The following is a 25,139-nucleotide window of genomic DNA, read 5'->3' as shown; positions in this document are numbered from 1 at the left end:
GGGCATGGGATGCGGGACCAGCTCAGGGCCAAAAAATAAAAAATAAATAAATAAAAATAAAAAAAAGTGGTGTTATTTTGTTTGTGTTGGTTTTTATTATTTTGTATATATTATTGTTGTTGTTGTTATTCTTTTGGTATATTACTGGTATTGGGTTTTTGGTATTGCAACTGGGCCAGGAAATTTACATTTAGTATTAGTGTATATTAGTGTATATAGTTTATTAGTATGGTATGGGTATAATGGGTATTATAGGAATATGTCTTTTGTAAATATTGTATATATTTGTTTGTGTGCAGGAATGAGTGTGGGGTGGACCGGTGTTGTATTTTATGCTATGGTGTTGGTTTTATGATCGTTATATTGATATGTTCTGTCGGATATGATATGTTTATGTTTTGTAATTTTTTTATTGTTATGTTTGAAATTTTAATAAAAGATCTACAGGATATAAATCTAGATTTTCCTAGCTTGTGACGGAAAATATAAGTTATATGAAGACAGGAGGCGAGTATCTTATGCATTAATCTTTCTTTATTAATGCCCATAGCAGAAAAATCAAACGTTTACTTTTAACGTATTAAACAGAAAAAACTTTTCAAACTACAATTCCCAGCAGTCCCCTGGGATCCCTTCGGCCAATCCTAGCCCTGAAGACTCCTATAAAAGGGACTGCTCTCCAAGACTCCTCCTCTTTCTTGAAGCCATCGCCACCGCAACCGTAGGAACAATCGAACACTGATACGTCTGCATCATCGACCTTCCTTCGAAACTGGAACTATAGAACTCCAGCCAACGGAACCAAACAACCCGTCCCAACGGGGACATAACAGGAACATCTCAGCCGCCGCCCAGCAGGATCGGAGAAGTCTCAGTAACCTGGAAGATAAAAGAAAAGGAACACCATAACAGGGTTGGGTTGAGAGGGAAGATACTCGCCTCCTGTCTTCATATAACTTATATTTTCCGTCACAAGCTAGGAAAATCTCGATTTATATTTCAGACAGGAGGCTCATATCTTATGCAAGTTCAAAGCTAGAACAACCTAATAATGACATGTCATGAAAGGTAAAATACAAACAGAACAATTAAGAATGACAGTTCACAAGACCGACATGGACACATGAGACTCCGGCCTAAAATAAAATTGGCAAAAAGTCGTCTCCGACGACCAATCCGCCGCCAACAACAGATCAGAAAGGGAACCCCCCAAAGTTACTACCTTGGTGGCCATAGCCCCTCTGGAAGAATGGACACCAAACAATGAAACATCTATCCCGGCCAGAGCCATGGCGGATCGCACCCACCGGGCCAAGGTAGCCGATGTAACCGGCATATGAGGACGGACATAAGAGATAAGAAGCTGAGAAAAAGCCGGCGAACGAAGAGATGCTGTCTGTGCTTCGTATGCCTGCAGGCAACGGACAACACAGAGCCGAGGATGCGCGGGAAAAAACGGATAAACGACGGACTGGAGCCCCGTTTTAGTCCTTCGAACAACCGAAAACTGGACATCTTGAGGCGAAAATTGACGCCTCGAGATATCCAGGGCTTTAACGTCCGAAACCCGCTTTATGGATACAAGACATAAAAGAACAGTCAATTTAAAGGACAAAAGTTTTAAGGAAAGGTCGTCATTATCGACCCAAGCAGAAAACATGTCCAAGAGTTTGGACACATCCCAAGTTGACTGGTATTTAGGTCGAGGAGGGCGTTTAAATTTAACGCCCCGCAGGAGTCGACACACCAGTGGATGTTTGCCAACAGGCAAAGAATCCACAGGACCATGATAAGCTGAAATAGCGGACCGGTAAACATTAATGGAGCTAAAGGATTTTCCTGACTCAAAAGCCTCCGCCAAGTAGTTAACAACTACAGAAACAGGCGCCTCAACGGGATCAATTTGCCGTTGATCACACCAGCGAACCCAGAGCCCCCAGGCTGATCGATATGCCGATTTAGTCCCGGGGGCCCAGGCCAAGGCGAGGAGATCTCTAGCTGATTTTGAAAGGATGTTATCCGTTTCTGGCACCCTGAAACCAACCACGCGAGGAGTGGAAGGTTGTTCTCCATCACCAGAGGATGGAGACCCCTGGCCGAATTGGTGAGGAGATGGGGAAACTGGGGAAGTAAGAGGGGATAGTCGATAGTCATCCCCAGAATCCGGGGAAACCATGGTTGTGTCGGCCACCATGGAGTGATCAACATAATGGTCGCCCCCTGGTTCACCATATGTAGGAGAACTCTGGGGATCATAGGAAACGGAGGGAACGCGTAATGCGTCCCCTTCGGCCATAGTTGCCGAAAGGCGTCCACTGCACAGGCTTCCGGATCCGGCCTCCAGCTGTAGAATTGGGGCAGTTGGTGGTTGAGTCGAGAAGCAAACAGGTCCATAAGGAATGGACCCCAAATTTGCTGTAAGACTAGGAAAACCGCTCGATCCAGCTGCCAATCGCTGGAATCGATCAAATAGCGGGAATTCCAATCTGCTACTGCATTGGAAATTCCCGGAATGTATTCCGCGATCGGGACGATATCACGAGCCAGACAAAAGTGCCAGAACTCCTTTGCGATGTCTGCGAGGATCCTGGACCTCGAGCCTCCCAAGCGGTTGACGTACTGAACCGCCGTCACATTGTCCATGCGCACTAATACACAGCAGCTTGATGTGTGTGATACGAAGCTCCTGATGGCGAAAAACGCCGCTAGAAGTTCCAGCGCATTGATGTGTAGTAGAGATTCCGCAGCGGACCATGTTCCTCCTGTGGAGGAAGTGCCGCACCGAGCGCCCCAGCCCTGCCGACTCGCATCTGACTCTATTATGATGTCTGGGCTGGAATTGAAAATGGTCTTGCCGTTCCATGCGACGGCATGACGAAGCCACCACTGCAATTCTTCTACGGCCTCCGGACAGAGAGATACCCTGTCCGCATATCTGAGGCCCTGGTGAAGATGGCGCGTTTTGAGTCTCTGAAGGGCTCGGTAGTAAAGTGGGGCCGGAAAAATTGCTTGGATAGAAGCAGATAAGAGGCCCACCAGACGTGCGATTATACGCAACGATACTCGGCCCTTGCGCAACACCGCCCTGATCTCCTTGCGGATAAGGGCCAGCTTGGGAGAGGGTAGTCGAAGGACCGCCTGATTGGTGTCTACCAAAAAACCGAGGAACTCCATCTCCCGAGCCGGGACGAGAATAGATTTCTCGTGATTGATCAGGAATCCTAAGTCTTGAAGTAGGGAGACCGTCCAGTCCATATGAATGGTGGCCTGAGTTCTGGAACGAGCCATGATAAGTAGGTCGTCTAGGTATATGATCAGTCGTACGCCCCTGCTTAGTAGGGATGCCACCACTGGTTTCAACAACTTGGTGAAACACCATGGGGCGGATGAAAGGCCGAACGGGAGGCAATTAAATTGCCACATCCGATCTCTCCAGAGGAAGCGCAGAAATCGTTGAGAGGACGGATGGATAGGGACGGTAAGATAGGCGTCCTTTAGGTCCACCTTGACAAGCCAGTCCCCCGGCCACAATAGATCTCGCAGGAAGTGAACCCCTTCCATTTTGAAATGTCGGTACACTACGTGTTGGTTTAGATTTCGTAGATTTATCACTGGGCGAAATCCGCCACCTTTCTTCTTGACTAAGAAGAGGTTGCTGACGAATCCCGGGTAGAGGGGATCGACTTCTATGACCGCTTGTTTGGATAGAAGATCTTGCAGTTCGTTGTCTATAAGAGCAACGTTTAGGTTTGAAAACTGTATGGGGAATGGGATTACATTCAGCTCCGGTATGGAGTGGAGTTCTATCTGGTATCCCGTCACCGTATGGAGAATCCACGCGTCTGCCGTAATCGCAGACCAGGCGTGGGTAAAAAACTTCAATCTGCCCCCCACAGGAATGTGATGATGTATTTGAATTGTGATACTCACCAATGGATGGTCGGGATCGGGGATAGCCTCTGCCACCACGTCCTCTCCATGGCCTACCTCGAGGGGGAAAGAACAGCGCGGGTTGCGCCACTGGCAGCGGATAGGGTGGAGGAGCCTGGGCGTACTGTGCAGGAACTCTAGGGTTTGGCCTATAGGAGTAAGACCGGCCGGCAGATCGGCCCCTACTTCTGCCGGCCTTGGAGAAAATTTTGGTCGATAGACCAGACTTCTTTAATGAGGTTTGGGCCTTGTCTAAACTGGTGAACAGACCCACAAACTTATTAATGTCTTTGATGAGGTTATCACCAAAGAGCATGCCCTCAGCCGAGGGTCCCGGTTCGGTTTCCGCTAGATGCGATAATTGAGGGTCTAGTTTCATGAGAATAGACCTGCGCCGCTCAGTTGAGCATGTGGTATTGGCGCAACCCAACATACACACTGCGCGTTGGGCCCAACCCCTGAGCTGGGTTAAATCCACCGGTTGGCTGGTTGCAGCCGCCTGTTCGGACAGATTAAGAATTTTAGTAAGGGGACCGAGAACATCAAGTAAACGGTCCTGTATGGATTTAAAGGATCGCTCTATTCCTTTTTTGGCGTACTTGCCAGATTTCGTGAGGTATTTCATTAAGATGGGATCAACCTCGGGGGTGGTAGTCACCTTTTTGGGAATTGATGGTCGGGGGCATTCCGCCCTCGGCTTATTTCTATTGGATCTCTCAAGGGACCTACGGATCCAGTATTCTATAAAATTTGACACCTGTGGAAGGGGCGCCCAGTCCCCAGAGCGAGGATGAGAAATCGCATCTGGGTTAAAGAAGGGTTCTCCGAGAGAATCCAGTATGATGTCGCCCTGGGATTCAGGGTTAGCGTCTGTAGAGAACGCCATAGTCCCACCATCCTCTTCTCCAGAGACAGACTCAGGGATGTCAGACAACTCAGATTCCGCGGAGGAGTCCTCCTCAGAGGAGTCCACGAAAGAGTTAGGTTTGGTCCGTCTGGCGGCCTTATGCCTCTTGTTAGTTAACACCTCGAGGCCCGAGGGTCGGAATGAGTCGGAAGGATGTGTGGGTCGGCAGTCCGAGGTAGGTACTGCCCGGGGCACAAATTGTTCTTCCCCTGCCGGGGAGTCGGATGTAAGCACAGTGTGTTTGCGCTTTTGTGAGGCTTTACCTCTTTTAACCATAGATCCAGCGCTGTGTGTTAGCGGAACTGGTAGTAGGGGTAGTGACTGTTGAGAGCCAGATGGTAGCACAGCGGATGCTAGGGCTGCCTGGACTTGTTGATAAGCTCTTGGATTTGAGCAGCGCTCATAAAGTGTGCTGTGTCAGAAGTAGCCTCCATCCCTGGGGCATTACCTTCATCAGACATGGTTGTAACAATATGGGGGTATAACAAAGTATAGTACAGTACCCACTAGACTAGTAAGTTAGGTACCAACCCGGGTATAATATGTATAGAGATAGAGGAATAAATCCTGATGATTGTCACGATGCCGGCTGGCAGGTAGTGGACCCTCTGTGCCAGAGAGGGATTGGCGTGGACCGTGCTAGTGGACCGGTTCTAAGCCACTACTGGTTTTCACCAGAGCCCGCCGCAAAGCGGGATGGTCTTGCTGCGGCGGTAGTGACCAGGTCGTATCCACTAGCAACGGCTCACCTCTCTGGCTGCTGAAGATAGGCGCGGTACAAGGGAGTAGGCAGAAGCAAGGTCGGACGTAGCAGAAGGTCGGGGCAGGCAGCAAGGATCGTAGTCAGGGGCAACGGCAGAAGGTCTGGAAACACTGGCAAGGGACACACAAGGAACGCTTTCACTGGCACTAAGGCAACAAGATCCGGCAAGGGAGTGCAAGGGAAGTGAGGTAATATAGGGAAGTGCACAGGTGATAACCCTAATAGGAACCACTGCGCCAATCAGCGGCGCAGTGGCCCTTTAAATCGCAGAGACCCGGCGCGCGCGCGCCCTAGGGAGCGGGGCCGCGCGCGCCGGGACAGAACAGACGGGGAGCGAGTCAGGTAGGGGAGCCGGGGTGCGCATCGCGAGCGGGCGCTACCCGCATCGCGAATCGCATCCCGGCTGGCAGCAGGATCGCAGCGCCCCGGGTCAGAGGACGTGACCGGAGCGCTGCAGCGGAGAGGGAGAAGCGAGCGCTCCGGGGAGGAGCGGGAACCCGGAGCGCTCGGCGTAACAGTACCCCCCCCCTTGGGTCTCCCCCTCTTCTTGGAGCCTGAGAACCTGAGGAGCAGACTTTTGTCAAGGATGTTGTCCTCAGGTTCCCAGGATCTCTCTTCAGGACCACAACCCTCCCAGTCTACCAAAAAGAAATTTTTCCCTCTGACCTTTTTGGCAGCCAAAATCTCCTTGACCGAGAAGACGTCCGAGGAGCCGGAAACAGGAGTGGGAGGAACAGATTTGGGAGAAAAACGGTTGAGGATGAGTGGTTTGAGAAGAGAGACGTGAAAGGCATTAGGGATACGAAGAGAAGGAGGAAGAAGAAGTTTATAAGAGACAGGATTAATTTGACACAAAACTTTGAAAGGACCAAGATAGCGTGGTCCCAACTTGTAGCTAGGGACACGGAAGCGGACATATTTAGCGGAGAGCCATACCTTGTCTCCAGGGGAAAAAACGGGGGGAGCTCTTCTTTTCTTATCCGCGAATCTCTTCATGCGTGAAGAAGCCTGTAAGAGAGAATTTTGGGTCTCTCTCCATATAATGGAAAGGTCACGAGAAATTTCATCCACAGCGGGCAGACCAGAGGGCAAGGGGGTAGGGAGGGGGGGAAGAGGGTGACGGCCGTACACCACGAAAAATGGGGATTTGGAGGAAGATTCAGAGACCCTGAAGTTATACGAGAATTCGGCCCATGGAAGGAGATCTGCCCAGTCATCCTGGCGGGAGGAAACAAAATGTCGCAAATAATCACCCAGGATCTGGTTAATTCTTTCTACTTGTCCATTGGACTGGGGATGATATGCAGAGGAAAAATTTAATTTAATCTTGAGTTGTTTACAGAGAGCTCTCCAGAATTTAGACACGAATTGGACCCCTCTATCCGAGACAATCTGCGTAGGCAACCCGTGAAGACGAAAAATGTGTACAAAAAATTGTTTAGCCAACTGAGGCGCAGAAGGAAGACCAGGAAGAGGGATGAAATGTGCCATTTTGGAGAATCGATCAACGACCACCCAAATAACGGTGTTGCCACGGGAAGGGGGTAAATCAGTAATAAAATCCATACCAATCAGAGACCAAGGCTGTTCGGGGACAGGCAGCGGATGAAGAAAACCAGCGGGCTTCTGGCGAGGAGTCTTATCCCGGGCACAGATAGTGCAGGCTCGCACAAAGTCCCCAACATCCGTCTCCAGAGTCGGCCACCAATAGAAGCGGGAGATGAGTTGCACAGATTTCTTGATGCCCGCATGACCTGCGAGATGGGAGGAGTGACCCCATTTGAGGATTCCGAGGCGTTGGCGTGGAGAAACAAAGGTCTTCCCTGGAGGAGTCTGCCCGATGGAGGCAGGAGAAGTGGAGATCAACTTCTGAGGCATCCGAGGAACGAGAGAGAGCATCGGCCCTAATGTTCTTATCGGCAGGACGAAAGTGAATCTCAAAATTAAATCGGGCAAAGAACAGAGACCACCGGGCCTGGCGAGGATTCAGCCGTTGGGCCGACTGGAGGTAGGAGAGGTTCTTGTGGTCGGTGTAGATAATAACAGGAAATCTTGATCCCTCCAGCAGATGCCTCCATTCCTCGAGTGCTAATTTAATGGCTAGAAGCTCTCGATCCCCGATGGAGTAGTTCCTCTCCGCTGGAGAGAAGGTCCTAGAGAAAAAACCACAAGTGACAGCATGCCCGGAAGAATTTTTTTGTAGAAGAACAGCTCCAGCTCCTACTGAGGAGGCATCAACCTCCAATAGGAAGGGTTTGGAAGGGTCAGGTCTGGAGAGCACGGGAGCCGAAGAAAAGGCAGACTTGAGTCGTTTAAAGGAGTCCTCTGCTTGAGGAGGCCAAGACTTGGGATCAGCATTTTTCTTGGTTAAAGCCACGATAGGAGCCACAATGGTAGAAAAATGTGGAATAAATTGCCTGTAATAATTGGCGAACCCCAAAAAGCGTTGGATAGCACGGAGTCCGGAGGGGCGTGGCCAATTTAAGACGGCAGAGAGTTTGTCTGGATCCATCTGTAGTCCCTGGCCAGAGACCAAATATCCTAGAAAAGGAAGAGATTGGCATTCAAACAGACATTTCTCAATTTTAGCATAGAGTTGGTTGTCACGAAGTCTCTGAAGAACCATACGGACATGCTGGCGGTGTTCTTCTAGATTGGCAGAAAAAATTAGGATATCGTCCAGATATACCACAACACAGGAGTATAACAGATCACGAAAAATTTCATTGACAAAGTCTTGGAAGACGGCAGGGGCATTGCACAGTCCAAAGGGCATGACCAGATACTCAAAGTGTCCATCTCTGGTGTTAAATGCCGTTTTCCACTCGTCCCCCTCTCTGATGCGGATGAGGTTATAGGCGCCTCTTAAGTCCAATTTAGTGAAGACGTGGGCACCTTGGAGGCGATCAAAGAGTTCAGAGATGAGGGGTAAGGGGTAGCGGTTCTTAACCGTGATTTTATTAAGACCGCGGTAGTCAATGCAAGGACGTAGGGAGCCATCTTTTTTGGACACAAAGAAAAATCCGGCTCCGGCAGGAGAGGAGGATTTACGGATAAAGCCCTTTTTTAGATTCTCCTGGACGTATTCGGACATGGCAAGAGTCTCTGGGGCAGAGAGAGGATAAATTCTGCCCCGGGGTGGAGTAGTACCCGGGAGGAGGTCGATAGGGCAATCATAAGGCCTGTGAGGAGGTAGAGTCTCGGCTTGTTTTTTGCAGAAAACATCCGCGAAGTCCATATAGGCCTTAGGGAGACCGGTTACTGGAGGAACCACAGGGTTACGGCAAGGGTTACTGGGAACCGGTTTTAGACAGTTCTTGGAACAAGAGGACCCCCAACTCTTGATCTCCCCAGTGGACCAATCCAGGGTTGGGGAATGAAGTTGAAGCCAGGGAAGTCCAAGGAGAATCTCCGAGGTGCAATTGGGGAGGACCAAAAGTTCAATCCTCTCATGATGAGATCCGATGCTCATAAGAAGGGGCTCCGTGCGGAAACGTATGGCACAGTCCAATCTTTCATTATTTACACAATTGATGTAGAGGGGTCTGGCGAGACTGGTCACTGGGATGTTGAACCTGTTGACGAGAGAGGCCAAAATAAAATTTCCTGCAGATCCAGAGTCCAAGAAGGCCACTGTAGAGAAGGAGAAGGCAGAGGCAGACATCCGCACAGGCACAGTAAGACGTGGAGAAGCAGAGTAGACATCAAGGACTGTCTCACCTTTGTGCGGAGTCAGCGTACGTCTTTCCAGGCGGGGAGGACGGATAGGACAATCCCTCAGGAAGTGTTCGGTACTAGCACAGTACAGGCAGAGGTTCTCCATACGGCGTCGTGTCCTCTCTTGAGGTGTCAGGCGAGACCGGTCGACCTGCATAGCCTCCACGGCGGGAGGCACAGGAACAGATTGCAGGGTACCAGAGGAGAGAGGAGCCGAGGAGACGAAACGCCTCGTGCGAACAGAGTCCATATCTTGACGGAGTTCCTGACGCCTTTCAGAAAAACGCATGTCAATGCGAGTGGCTAGGTGAATAAGTTCATGTAGATTAGCAGGAATTTCTCGTGCGGCCAGAACATCTTTAATGTTGCTGGATAGGCCTTTTTTGAAGGTCGCGCAGAGGGCCTCATTATTCCAGGACAATTCTGAAGCAAGTGTACGGAATTGTACGGCATACTCGCCAACGGAAGAATTACCCTGGACCAGGTTCAACAGGGCAGTCTCAGCAGAAGAGGCTCGGGCAGGTTCCTCAAAGACACTTCGGATTTCCGAGAAGAAGGAGTGTATAGAGGCAGTGACGGGGTCATTGCGGTCCCAGAGCGGTGTGGCCCATGACAGGGCTTTTCCGGACAGAAGACTGACTACGAAAGCCACCTTAGACCTTTCAGTGGGAAACAGGTCCGACATCATCTCCAGATGCAGGGAACATTGGGAAAGGAAGCCACGGCAAAACTTAGAGTCCCCATCAAATTTATCCGGCAAGGATAAGCGTATCCCAGGAGCGGCCACTCGCTGCGGAGGAGGTGCAGGAGCTGGCGGAGGAGATGACTGCTGAAGCTGTGGTAGCAACTGTTGTAGCATGACGGTCAGTTGAGACAGCTGTTGGCCTTGTTGCGCAATCTGTTGTGACTGCTGGGCGACCACCGTGGTGAGGTCAGCGACAACTGGCAGAGGAACTTCAGCGGGATCCATGGCCGGATCTACTGTCACGATGCCGGCTGGCAGGTAGTGGACCCTCTGTGCCAGAGAGGGATTGGCGTGGACCGTGCTAGTGGACCGGTTCTAAGCCACTACTGGTTTTCACCAGAGCCCGCCGCAAAGCGGGATGGTCTTGCTGCGGCGGTAGTGACCAGGTCGTATCCACTAGCAACGGCTCACCTCTCTGGCTGCTGAAGATAGGCGCGGTACAAGGGAGTAGGCAGAAGCAAGGTCGGACGTAGCAGAAGGTCGGGGCAGGCAGCAAGGATCGTAGTCAGGGGCAACGGCAGAAGGTCTGGAAACACTGGCAAGGGACACACAAGGAACGCTTTCACTGGCACTAAGGCAACAAGATCCGGCAAGGGAGTGCAAGGGAAGTGAGGTAATATAGGGAAGTGCACAGGTGATAACCCTAATAGGAACCACTGCGCCAATCAGCGGCGCAGTGGCCCTTTAAATCGCAGAGACCCGGCGCGCGCGCGCCCTAGGGAGCGGGGCCGCGCGCGCCGGGACAGAACAGACGGGGAGCGAGTCAGGTAGGGGAGCCGGGGTGCGCATCGCGAGCGGGCGCTACCCGCATCGCGAATCGCATCCCGGCTGGCAGCAGGATCGCAGCGCCCCGGGTCAGAGGACGTGACCGGAGCGCTGCAGCGGAGAGGGAGAAGCGAGCGCTCCGGGGAGGAGCGGGAACCCGGAGCGCTCGGCGTAACAATGATCTAATATAAAATTAATATATATCTAAAGTTAATGTATATTTATGTATATGTTGTAACGGGTAATCTAATAAGGCGCTCCTTACTGCTCAGGCTCCTATTCTCCACACCGCTCGCTCTTAACTGGCGATGCGGTGGGAAGTAACACAGAGCCTAGAGACGTACTCTCGCGAGACAGCGTCATCAAGCGCTGTAATTGGAGGAAATAGAAGAACGCCCCTTGGAGCGTCCGCCCCTCCGCCGTCCGATGCGCGCGAAGTAGACGCGGCAGGAGAAGAAGGACGTGACAAGATGGCGCCCAGGTAAGATGGCGCCGATTATCTGGGGCAAAGAACGAGCGCAATGACCGCCCCGCTGTGCGGATTAACGCTCAGAGAAAAATTATATATAAAAAAGAAGGGGGTAGTATAAGCGCAATAACCGCGCAATATAGACACAATATATAAACACAATATAAAAACGCAATAGAAGCGCAGTGTCCGTACTGAAATTCCGGGCACCGCGCTTATTAGACTGTGTAAATATACTCGCAAATTAACACAAACAATAGTCATGTAAGAGCATATACTTATCTGTGCTATGAGCAGAAAGAAAGAGGAGGAGTCTTGGAGAGCAGTCCCTTTTATAGGAGTCTTCAGGGCTAGGATTGGCCGAAGGGATCCCAGGGGACTGCTGGGAATTGTAGTTTGAAAAGTTTTTTCTGTTTAATACGTTAAAAGTAAACGTTTGATTTTTCTGCTATGGGCATTAATAAAGAAAGATTAATGCATAAGATATGAGCCTTGTTGTCTGACATATAACTAAGGATCAGTACAGGATAAGTAATGTAATGTATGTGCACAGTGACCTCACCAGCAGAATAGTGAGTACAGCTCTGGAGTATAATACAGGATATAACTCAGGATCAGTACAGGATAAGTAATGTAATGTATGTACACAGTGACCTCACCAGCAGAATAGTGAGTACAGCTCTGGAGTATAATACAGGATATAACTCAGGATCAGTACAGGATAAGTAATGTAATGTATGTACACAGTGACCTCACCAGCAGAATAGTGAGTACAGCTCTGGAGAATAATACAGGATGGACATGTGCAGAAGAAAAATTTTCGTTTTTTTTTTTCGTTTCGTTTTTTCGTTTTTTTTATAAAATTTTCGGTTCAGCAATATTTTCAGTTTAGATTTTCAGATACATTCGGTATTCGAGTGTCCAGGTTTCATTTTTTTAGGATACATTCGGTATTCGGGTGTCCGGGGGACTCATTTTTTCGGATACATTCGGTATTCGGGTGTCTGGGTTTGATTTTTTTCGAAAACATTCGTATTCGGGTGGGTTTGATTTTTCGTATACATTCGGTATTCGGGTACATTCGGGTAAATCTTTTTTAAGCAGGGGACCATTATCGGGAGTGTGTGCAGGAAAAGAGGGCAGCTACTCCTCTCACCGCTCGCACAGAACTGGCGACAGGGAGAGGAGGCGTGACAGAGTGTAGTGTTGCCGAGTGAAATCTCGCGTGATTTCGCACAGGAGCGCTGTGATTGTTGAAGCGCAACAAGATGGCCGCATCACCAGGCGCGCGCGTCACTGGAACTGGCTCCTCCCACCTCTTTCCCCGCAAACAGGCAAGCCTGCGGCGGGAAACCGAGGGGTGAAGAAGGAGCCAATACCCCCCCAAGATAGCGTCGCTATAGTAATGGACACAGGTATGTAAAACAGAAGGGGGAAAAAAGACAGATAAATGAAAAAACAATATTGGGACGATCCGGAGAGGGGGAGATGCTCAGTACAAGAAGTAACTGAACACCCGAGAATGGCAAAAGGCGGAATAGAGAATTAGAAGAGAAAAATAACCCGACGATCAAACACATCAATCTTTCATACAGCATTCATTCATTCATTTACTCATTCATTCAACATTACATTATGTATTAATAAATTAATACATAAAGAAATGTAGAATGAATGAGTAAATGAATGAATGAATGCTGTATGAATGATTGATGTGTTTGATCGTCGGGTGATTGAGGTCAATGACATGCATAGTAATTGCCGTGGGAACATTTTTCATTCATAAAACCGCAGACTTAATTGGATAATTGCCGTGTAGAATGTTTGGTGTCCTAAGCGTTCTACACGACAATTATCCAATTAAGTCTGCAGTTTTATGAATGAAAAATGTTCCCACAGCAATTACTATGCATGTCATTGACCTGGCAACCCATTTCTGACAAAAGCCAGCGGAATTTGAAAATGAATTAAAAAGCATTGCGCAAATGCGTGTGTTAGCCAAAGTGTGCCTCCAGCTGTTGCAAAACTACAACTCCCAGCATGCCCAGACAGCCGCATGCTGGGTGGGTGTTGTAGTTTTGCAACAGCTGGAGGCACCCTAGTAACAGTAAAACAATAACTAACAATCAGAAACAGTGTAGCGCAAGGAACAATAAAAAAAATTAGAAAAAATTCTTTACTTTTACTGAATTCATTCGGTAAATTATTAATGCATTTGTTTTCGGATAACGAATGCATTCGTTTTTTTACCGCATGCATTCGGAGAATAACGAATGCATTTGTTATGTTGCTATTCGTTTTATCGTTGCTATTCGGAAATATCCGGAAAAAAAATTGTACATTCGGAATGGCCCGAATGCACGAAAACGGCAAAATTCTGTAAATTTGACATTCGTGCCGAACCGAATTGCACATGTCTAATGCAGGATATAACTCAGGATAAGTAATGTAATACCACCTTTTCCATAAAAAAAAAAAAAAAAACAGCTTTATTTTAGCCCTTGTACAGTCATAAAGCCTCCTCTGTAATCGGTAATATGCCCCATGTACAGTACAGATAGCATATTACTGGCTACAGAAGGGGCATTTTTACTGTACAGGATGGCTATACGGGGTCATAGGGGCACTGGCTACATAGATGTATTTATGACTGCAAAGGGGGGTTTAGTGGCTACAGAGAGGGAATGCCGACTCTGTAGCCACTATGCCCCTTTTGCAGTCATAATGACATTTATGTAGCCAGTGCCCCTATGACCCCTGGACAGTCATAATGCCCCCTCTGTAACCACTATGCCATCCTGTACAGTAGAAATGCCCCCCGTGTACAGTCATAATGCCCCCTCTTTAACCACTATGCCATCCTGTACACTAGAAATGCCCCCCTTGTACAGTCATAATGCCCCTCTGTAGGCACTATGCCCCCCTGTACAGTCATAATGCCCCTCTGTAGACACTATGCCCCCCTGTACAGTAATTATGCCTTATGCCCCCCTGTACAGTCATAATGCCCCCCCCCCCCCCGTAACCATTAGCCGGATATCCTATGCCCTCTCTAGGACCCCTCTTTGAACTCTAATATGCCCCCTCAGAGCCAGACACCAGAATCAAACTATCCCCATCATAAAATAGATGAATCTCCAGCTGTAGCAAAACTTCAACTCCCAGCGTGGAGGCAGCCTGGTTATAGCTGGAGGTCCATTCTTTTTCTGTGTAGATCAGTGTTTCTTGCTGGGAGTTGTAGTTCGCCACCCTGGTGCACATTATTTACACACCTGCCTGCACACTCCATGACTCCTCCAGGGCAGGGCAGCTTCAGAGGCTTTTCATGCTCCACTACTGAACACTGCGGCCAAGCCCCGCCTCCTCTCTGCCTCCCTGCTGATCACATGATGAGCAGTCATGTGATCTGTTCTCGTCACTGCAGGAATTTGCAGTACAGAAGGTACAGTCCAGGGACTTACAGTACGGGTTGGGAACCGCTCATCTAGAGATACAGAGCAGGTATTGATCAGTCACTGTGCTGTGTGTGGAGATTTCTGCTTCTTAGTGACTGCCCGACCAAGACCTGCATGACAGCTGACATTCGGGGCACCAGGCTTTATATTCGGGGCATGGGTCCCGAATGTTTTATCCTAGTGACGCCCCTGGTGGCAGACAATCTTACTAATAACTCCATTTGCTACAAGAAATATAGGGAGCATCCTTATACAACTGTAGAGAGTGCCTTCATAGAGTCAGTAGGGCTGCTGTGGTGGCAGAATGTGTCATTGCTTGTACTGGCAGCAGCAGCATGAAGGACTTTATAGAACAGCAATGAGCAGTGTATGCTCTCAGTTCACCACTGGAGGAGATATAACACTTACTAGAGCTTTCGGCAACTTCTTTGTGTCTTTTCCTTTGTTTCATTCTACAGCCCCTTCTTCCTTTCCATAGACTTTTATGGGCAGTATGGAGGACATTGTAAAGCAGTACTGAGCAGTGTAAGCTATGAATCGATCACTGGGGTAGATATAACCCAAGAGCTTTTCAGCAGCTTCTCTGTGTTTCTGCCTCTTTTACTCTGCTGCTCCATTCTCCATAGATATCTAGGAGCAGCATGGAGGACATTAAAAAGCACTACTAAGCATTGTAAGCTGAATCCAGAATCTGGGAGATATAACACTCACTAGAATTTTCAGCAGCTCCTCTGTGCATCTTTCCCTTTGACTGATTCTACACATCCCTCTTCCCCCTCTATAGACTTTTATGCCACCCCGTCCCCTCTCCGTAGACTTCTATGGTCAGAATGGAGGACCATACAGAGCAGTAATGAGCATTGTCAACTGTGAAACCAGAATTGGGGGATATAACACTCGCTAGAGTTTTCAGCAGCTTCTCTCTGTGTCTTTCCTTTTGTCTACTTCTAAAGGAAAGACACAGAGAGAAGCTGCTGAAAATTCTAGCGAGTGTTATATCCCCCAATTCTGATTTACTATGGACAGTATAGAAGATATTATATACCAATTCTGGTATACTATGGACAGTATAGAAGATATTATATAGCAGTAATGAGCAGTTTAAGTTGTGTAGCTAGAATATGGCGATATATAACACTAGAGCTTTCAGCATCTTCTTTGTGTGTCTTTTCCTTTGTCTCACTCTGCAGCATCCTCCTCTCTCCATAGACTTTTATGGGCATCTATAACCTGATCCCTCAGTGAGCTGACCTGTATGGATTTTAGCAGGTTTTAGCTGAGTGAATAATGAGATAAGCGGGGGTAGAAGAGGAGAATGTTTTCCATATTCCCTTGTACTATTGACGTGAACTGTGTTGAGAAATTTGACCATTTAAGTGCTGCGGATGAGGTCGGGATGTTATGGGACTTATTTTATTTCCATGATCAACAAAATTCTAAGATCTGGAGGCTGAGCATTTCTTGGGAAATCTTCTCATCCTCTCTGAACATAGTCTGTGCAGCGGGAAAGACAGATCCTGTGCAGCGGGAAAGGCGGCTCCTGTGCATTGGGAAAGACAGATCCTGTGCAGCGGGAAAGGCGGCTCCTGTGCAGTGCCTTTTCCTATTATATTGAAATTTGCAGATTTCTCTTGCAAACCCCCCCCCGAGGGGGGGGGGGGGTTGCAAGAAAAATCAGCAAATTTCAATATAATAGGAAAAGTAACGAATTTGATAAGTTAAGTTATTATTCAGAATTCTGTCTTATTTAGTCCCGGGGGGGATCACATGACTTCTAATGCTTCACCATGATGGTTTGTTTAACATTCCAAAAATGCAGCCCAGACAGCGGGAGAGGTCCAAGGTGCCATCATCCTCCTCTGGGGGCTCCTCGTCCTGGTCGGAGCCAGATCCCTCCTCTATGGCACTGGTTTTGATGGCTGTGACCGGTGACACCTCCACGACCTTCTCCGGTTCTATCCCCTAAAGCGGATGGAAAAATAGGAAGCGTCAATCTCCAGTTTATTTATGAACATCGATCTTCTCGCTGTAGACCAGTACTCTACACTTTGACTGGTTCCTAGTTATTAGAAGGGCCCTTTAAGGTAAGCTGATCATAAAGTGTCGCTGGAGAAACCTGGCAGTCACTGTTAACTTTTCCTACAGTGCCCCCTCAGGAAGAATGAAGAATTACACCATTGGGCAGGACAGGTCCTCTCACAACTCTGACCAAGAGATAAGGATCTTTGGAAGGGGACCCCTCTTGTAGCCCAGAAATACCTAGTAGGACAGTGTTTCCCAACCGGGGCATCTCCAGCTGTTGCAAAACTACAACTCCCAGCATGCCCGGACAGCCTTTGGTGGTGCAGCACAGGGCAGGCACAGTAGAGACTGGTTGTAAATCAGCCCTACAAGTACAGCGCCCCTGACTGTACATGGGGTGCAGGCAATTATTGGGTCTTAAGATTTTTCAAAGTTGTTTCCACAGGTTATCCTTATCCCTGAACATGATACAAAGTGATACTAATCAGCGCACCTCCTGGGTAACATTGTGGCAGGAGAAGATGTAGTTTATGGGCTGATGACTGGTCAAGACACCAGAACACGTCCGGACCACCTGAAAAACACAAAGGGAAAAGACCTGGTATATACTGTATATAATATATATGTACAGCTGGTATAAGTTATATATCTCCTGTATATAGTGATATGGACCATGCTGGTATAACCTGGGTATATACTGTATATAATATATATGCACAGCTGGTATAAGTTATATATCTCCTGTATATAGTGATATGGACCATGCTGGTATAACCTGGTATATACTGTATGTAATATATATGTACAGCTGGTATAAGTTATATATCTCCTGTATATAGTGATATGGACCATGCTGGTATAACCTGGTATATACTGTATATAATATATATGTACAGCTGGTATAAGTTATATATCTCCTGTATATAGTGATATGGACCATGCTGGTATAACTTGGGTATATTCTGTATATAATATATATGTACAGCTGGTATAAGTTATATATCTCCTGTATATAGTGATATGGACCATGCTGGTATAACCTGGGTATATACTGTATATAATATATATGTACAGCTGGTATAAGTTATATATCTCCTGTATATAGTGATGTGGACCCTGCTGGTATAACCTGAGTATATACTGTATGTAATATATATGTACAGCTGGTATAAGTTATATATCTCCTGTATATAGTGATATGGACCATGCTGGTATAACCTGGGTATATACTGTATATAATATATATGCACAGCTGGTATAAGTTATATATCTCCTGTATATAGTGATATGGACCATGCTGGTATAACCTGGAATATACTGTATATAATATATATGTACAGCTGGTATAAGTTATATATCTCCTGTATATAGTGATATGGACCATGCTGGTATAACCTGTGTATATACTGTATATAATATATATGTACAGCTGGTATAAGTTATATATCTCCTGTATATAGTGATATGGACCATGCTGGTATAACCTGGGTATATACTGTATATAATATATATGTACAGCTGGTATAAGTTATATATCTCCTGTATATAGTGATATGGACCATGCTGGTATAACCTGTGTATATACTGTATATAATATATATGTACAGCTGGTATAAGTTATATATCTCCTGTATATAGTGATATGGACCATGCTGGTATAACCTGGTATATACTGTATATAATATATATGTACAGCTGGTATAAATTATATCCTGTATATAGTGATATGGACCAGGCTGGTATAACCTGGTATATACTGTATATAATATATATGTACAGCTGGTATAAGTTATATATCTCCTGTATATAGTGATATGGACCATGCTGGTATAACCTGGTATATACTGTATATAATATATATGTACAGCTGGTATAAGTTATTTCCTGGTCGTCCCTATGGCATCACGAATGGGTTAACATTGTCTTGCTACCCGGAATGAAGAAAACACTATCAAAGCAATTAAGCAAGTTAATTAAAGTAATTGCACTTAACTCACTACCATAAAGACTCCTTAAGAACACACAGACACTTGTATTCTTTTTCTTCACTCGGAATAGAAGTTTCAGGCAAGGTACTCACACCTGGGGCTTCCTAGGTCCCTGAGTCTGGGTCGGCCGCATACCAGATGCTATCTCTGGTCCCTCAGCCTGTACCCCAATGCTGCTCGTTCCCGGCTGCTGTGAGGCATCGCCATCTTGTTCCCGTTCGGTGCTGCCTCAGGGACGCGCGATGAGAAGAAACGGGACGCCGGGTGAGTGTCTGCGCATGCGCAGAGTCGTCACTTCTGGCGGTGTGGTATGTCAACGGGGCGATGTTGTTTTTGTCTGCCGGGATGGGCCTCCCAGATGTAGATAGTAATGTTTTCTCCCCCTGCATTCTTGCCTATTTGTTTGAACGGGGGATTTCTGTGGGGAGAGGTCCTCCAAGATGGCGGCAGGACAGCGTCGCATCCTGCCCCACTTTCGCCGCTTCACTTCCGGTCTGCTCTGAAAATTAGCGGCAGGCAGACTATTTCTGTCCGGCCGGGTGTGCAAATGGCTGCACTCAGCCTTGGGCAGCAGATCCTTCGGCCGGTCAGAGGTATTAGTGTTATTCTATTCCCTAAATGATTTTATTATCATATTGTGGACATTATTTCTATATTCTTGGGGGATCTTCTCTTTGATTTTCAGATGCCTTCTAGAAAGTCAAAGAGGAAGTCCAAGCACAATCAGTGCTCCAAGTGTGAACAGCCATTGCCCGAATCCTGGTCTCAGGACATGTGTGAAATGTGCTTGAATCCATCTAATACCATGCAAACAAGCTCCTTCTTATCCTGGTTCAAGGGGGAAATGTCTAACACCTTTAAGGAAATTAAAGAGTCCCTGGTCCCTAAAAAAAGGAAGAGACTGGACAGGATTACATCTCCTGCATCCTCAGGGTCTTCATCTGAAAATTCTGACGATTCCTCTTCTAGTCCTTAGGTGATATTCCATGACATGGACGATGATCTCTATCTGCTGCCAAAGGAAAAATTTCCTAAACTGTTGGCGGCTGTAAAAGACACGGTTGAATCTAGCAAGGATGTGTCCAACAAGCCCAAAAAGGACCAGTTGTACTATTTTCCCCTGTTACCTGATATGCACCTACCATCTCATCCTGTTCTTAGTGACTGGTTTAAGAAGGAATGGCCTAAGCCAGATAAAAAATCAGATGCAGGCTCTCGTTTCAAATCCACTTATAGGTTTGATCCAAAGGTTGCGGCAGAATGGGAGAATCTACCTAAATTAGACTTGGCAGCAGCAAGAATGAATAAAAAATCTCTGTTTCCATCAGATGAGTCCTCCAGACTGTCAGATCCTCTAGAAAGGATGGCGGATAACTTTGCCAAGAAGAACTATATGGCTGCAGCATCCACTTCCAAGATTGCGGCATCATCTATCCCGGTAGCGAGAGCACTTAGAATCTGGCTAAGTCAGTTGTCACAGGACATAGAGGATGTTGTACCCAGAGATCGTCTACTGAAAGGAGTAGATGTCACGAAATCTGCAGCTGAATTTCTGTGTGATGCTCCGGTTGACATGAGGAAGTTTTCTTCCAGGTCCCTGGCACTCTCCAATGCAACCAGAAGAGCCCTGTGGATGAAACAGTGGTCAGGAGACATGTCTTCTAAGTTCAGTTTCATCAATTTGCCATTCCATCCGACATCCATGTTTGGCCCTCACCTCAAAGATGTCCTAAAATCATATCATGAGGAGAAGGATGCAGCCTTTCCCTTTGAAAGGAAGAAACAGGGTAAATCTCCTTATACTAGAGCCAGGTATTCACCAAGAAGGAATTATTCCTTTTGGCAGAACAAAAAGACGGGCTATCGCAAGAGGCAGGATTCTTCATCGGTCAAGAAGAAGCCCTTCACCAAACCCAAGGACTCATGACGCCAGAAGATCCATTCCAGTGGGGGGCAGGCTAAAAATTTTTTCTCACGTTTAGCAGAAGACATCATCCTATGCCTGGGTAACCGACACCATAGCCAGAGGTTACTCCCTAGAGCTAAATTCCCTGCCTCCACGGAAATTTATTGTCAACAGGCCGTCCAACCCAGTAGTCCTACAATTGATAGAAGAGTTTATCTCGAAACGTGCTCTCGAAAGGGTGCCCAAGAAGGAATAATTCAAGGGTCTATACTCCCCTGTGTTCCCAGTTCCCAAGGCGTCAGGAGGGTGGAGGCTAGTAATAGATCTCTCCTATCTGAATCGTTTTTTCCGGAAACGCAAGTTTCGGATGGAGTCTATCAAGTCAGTCATAATGAACATAGAGGAAGGAGACTTCTTAGCATCAATAGATCTCCAAGATGCATATCTCCATGTTCCCATTCTTCAATCCCACAGGAGATATCTCATGATTGCTCTCCAGGTTCAACACCAGATCGTTCACCTGCCATTTACATGTCTTCCCTTTGGTATCATGTCAGCCCCCCGTGTGTTCACCAAAATAGTCGTTGTCCTTACAGCGTTCCTACGGCTCCAAGGGATAACGGTAACACCATATCTCGACGATTGGTTGATCAGAGCACCATCAGAGTCCATCCTGAAGCAACATCTCAGCACCACTCTGCAAGTCCTGGAATCCCACGGGTTCCTGGTGAATATAAAAAAATCGTGCCTTATTCTGTCCACAGTGATTTCATATCTAGGATTCACCATAGATACGCTGAGGATGAGACTCTTCTTGTCGGACCAGAGAGCCAGCAATCTCCAGTCAGCAGTTCAGAATCTTCTGCCATTAGATCATTGTCCAGTGAGGTCAGTCATGCGAATCCTGGGAATGATGACATCGTCTCTAGAGGCAGTGCCGTGGGCGAAAGCCCATTTCAGAGGTCTTCAAGACTGCATTCTCTGACAGTGGAACAAGTCTCAGCAAACTCTGGACTCCAACATCAACATACCACTGAAGGTTCGACAAGATCTCCATTGGTGGTTGCACCCCCAGCGCTTTCTTCAAGGCAGGTTTCCAATAGTTCTCACCTCGGATGCCTCAGGCTTAGCCTGGGGTGCCCATGTGCAAGATCACTGGGTTCAAGGAGTTTGGTCTCAGGAAGAACGCAGAATGTCGTCAAATCTAAAGGAGCTGACAGCTATAAGAAAAGCGTTAGTTCTCTTCAAGCCCCAACTTCTCCACAGAGCGGTTCAAGTACAGTCGGACAACCTAGTGTCAGTGTTCTACCTAAACAAACAGGGCGGGACACGCAGCCGGTCCATGAAAAGGGAATGTGCCCGCATCATGTCGTGGGCGGAGAAACATCTCCTGTCAATATCAGCAATCCACATCAGAGGGGTGGACAACTCGAAAGCAGACTGGCTGAGCAGGAATACCATCTGTCCGGGGGAGTGGGAGTTGGATTCCCAAATTTTCAGTCAGATAACCTCCAAATGGGGAATGCCGACCTTAGATGCCATGGCGACCTCCTACAAGAAGTTGCCCCGGTTCTGCTCCCTGTCAAGGCTGTGCAACCCTCAGGCGATAGATGGTCTGTCGGTGAGTTGGAGGAAGGATTTAGTTGATACCTTTCCTCCAATATCATTGATTCCAAAGGTACTGCAGAAGATCCGGGACGAGAAAGTCCGAGCAGTAGTCATTCTACCGTTTTGGCCCAGGAGAACCTGGTTCTCACTGGCCCTGAACTTGGCGAATCAGCAGGTTTGGAAGCTGCCCATGCAGAAGGACCTAATTCTCCAGTCAGGGATGTTTCACCCAGACCTCCAGAAATTGCAACTCGCGGCATGGAATATGAACGCAGAGCTCTGATGAGTCAAGGGTTATCTCAGGAAGTAGTTACCACTCTCTTAGCTTCCAGAAAACCAGCCACCCTAAGAGTATATAACAGAGTATGGTCTCTATATTCATCATGGTGTTTCAGAAAAGTTCTTGCTCCAGAAGAAGTTGCTTCTCTTCTCCAATTCTTACAGGAAGGTTTTCAGAAGGGTCTAAAACCGAATACCTTGAAGGTTCCGTTGACAGCCATCAACTCCTGCCTCAATGGAATTTTCTCAGGGAAGCCCCTCATTAGAAGATTCTTCAGGGCTATTAATAAGTTGCACCCAACTTTCCATAACCCTTTACCATCATGGGATCTGACACTAGTTCTAAGAAGTCTGATCTTACCACCATTCAAGCCCGTAGAGGAGTCATCATTGAAGCATGTGTCCTTCAAATGTCTGTTTCTGATCACGTCAGCAAGAAGATTGAGCGAGTTACAAGCACTTTCATCAAGAGAACCATATCTTCGCATAATGTCAGATTCAGTCGCATTGAGAACCATGCCTGGCTTCCTGCCTAAAGTAGCCTCTAGTGCTAATATAAATCAAGAGATTATTTTGCCAGTCTTTAAGGACACATCTAACAATGGACTACATCTTTTAGATGTTAAAAGAGCTATCACCGCTTATCTGAGAAGGACCTCGGAGTTCAGACAGACTGAAGCACTCTTTGTTCAATTCCATGGACAGAATAAGGGTAAAAGAGCAAGCAAATCATCCCTTGCAAGGTGGATAAGAGATACCATCAGAATTTGTTATCTGTCAGAAGGCAAAGATTCTCCACTCTTGCTAAAGGCTCACTCGACAAGATCCACTTCTGCATCTTATGCCGAAAGATATCACGTCCTGCTGGACCAAATCTGTAAAGCGGCTACATGGGCTTCTCCCAACACCTTCATCAAACACTTCAGGTTGGACGTCATGTCGTCCGAAGGATCAGCCTTTGGTATGAGTGTCCTGCAAGGTGCCATGAATAGTTAATGTGCCCTCCCTGTATTATTTAAGTTACTGCTTTGCATGTCCCATTCGTGCCGCCGTAGTGACGACCAGGAAGTAGAAAATTTGTTGCTCACCTGAAATTTTCTTTTCCTGTAGTCCATAGGCGGCACAATTATACCCTCCCTTTATTAAATTTAATTGCTGCATACAATACAAGTGTCTATGTGTTCTTGAGGAGTCTTTATGGTAGTGAGTTAAGTGCAATTAATTTAATTAACTTGCTTAATTGCTTTGATAGTGTTTTCTTCATTCCGGGTAGCAAGACAATGTTAACCCATTCGTGCCGCCTATGGACTACAGGAAAAGAAAATTTCAGGTGAGCAACATATTTTCTACATATCTCCTGTATATAGTGATATGGACCATGCTGGTATAACCTGGTATATACTGTATATAATACATATGTACAGCTGGTATAAGTTATATATCTCCTGTATATAGTGATATGGACCATGCTGGTATAACCTGGTATATACTGTATTTAATATATATGTACAGCTGGTATAAGTTATATATCTCCTGTATATAGTGATATGGACCATGCTGGTATAACCTGGTATATACTGTATATAATATATATGTACAGCTGGTATAAGTTATATATCTCCTGTATATAGTGATATAGACCATGCTGGTATAACCTGGGTATATACTGTATATAATATATATATATGTACAGCTGCTATAAGTTATATATCTCCTGTATATAGTTATATGGACCATGCTGGTATAACCTGGTATATACTGTATATAATATATATGTACAGCTGGTATAAGTTATATTTCTCCTGTATATAGTGATATGGACCATGCTGGTATAACCTGGTATATACTGTATATAATATATATGTACAGCTGGTATAAGTTATATTTATCTCCTGTATATAGTGATATGGACCATGCTGGTATAACCTGGTATATACTGTATATAATATATATGTACAGCTGGTATAAGTTATATATCTCCTGTATATAGTGATATGGACCACGCTGGTATAACTTGGTATATACTGTATATAATATATATGTACAGCTGGTATAAGTTATATATCTTCTGTATATAGTGATATGGACCATGCTGGTATAACCTGGTATATACTGTATATAATATATATGTACAGCTGGTATAAGTTATATATCTCCTGTATATAGAGATATGGACCATGCTGGTATAACCTGGGTATATACTGTATATACTATATATGTACAGCTGGTATAAGTTATATATCTCCTGTATATAGTGATATGGACCATGCTGGTATAACCTGGTATATACTGTATATAATATATATGTACAGCTGGTATAAGTTATATATCTCCTGTATATAGTGATATAGACCATGCTGGTATAACCTGGGTATATACTGTATATAATATATATATATGTACACCTGCTATAAGTTATATATATCTCCTGTATATAGTTATATGGACCATGCTGGTATAACCTGGTATATACGGTATATAATATATATGTACAGCTGGTATAAGTTATATATCTCCTGTATATAGTGATATGGACCATGCTGGTATAACCTGGTATATACTGTATATAATACATATGTACAGCT

The 25,139-nt window shown here is 46.3% G+C and overlaps 1 protein-coding gene across 2 annotated transcripts in view; it reads right to left on the bottom strand.

Moving 5' to 3' along the window:
* Window positions 1–16,454: 16,454 nt before the first annotated feature.
* Window positions 16,455–25,139, bottom strand: part of LOC130272485 (uncharacterized) — a 31,275-nt gene continuing 22,590 nt past the window's right edge. For both annotated transcript variants that reach the window (XM_056518321.1, XM_056518322.1), the window contains 2 exons: window positions 17,267–17,347; window positions 16,455–16,713 (listed from right to left, as the gene is read on the bottom strand). In XM_056518321.1, the coding sequence (XP_056374296.1) occupies window positions 16,534–16,713; window positions 17,267–17,347 (261 nt within the window). In that variant the 3' untranslated portion in view covers window positions 16,455–16,533. The remainder of the gene's footprint in view (window positions 16,714–17,266; window positions 17,348–25,139) is intronic.

This window comes from Hyla sarda, chromosome 5 (genome assembly GCF_029499605.1).
Source record: "Hyla sarda isolate aHylSar1 chromosome 5, aHylSar1.hap1, whole genome shotgun sequence".
Classification (NCBI taxonomy): domain Eukaryota; kingdom Metazoa; phylum Chordata; class Amphibia; order Anura; family Hylidae; genus Hyla; species Hyla sarda.
This window is presented reverse-complemented; position numbering and strand designations above follow the sequence as displayed.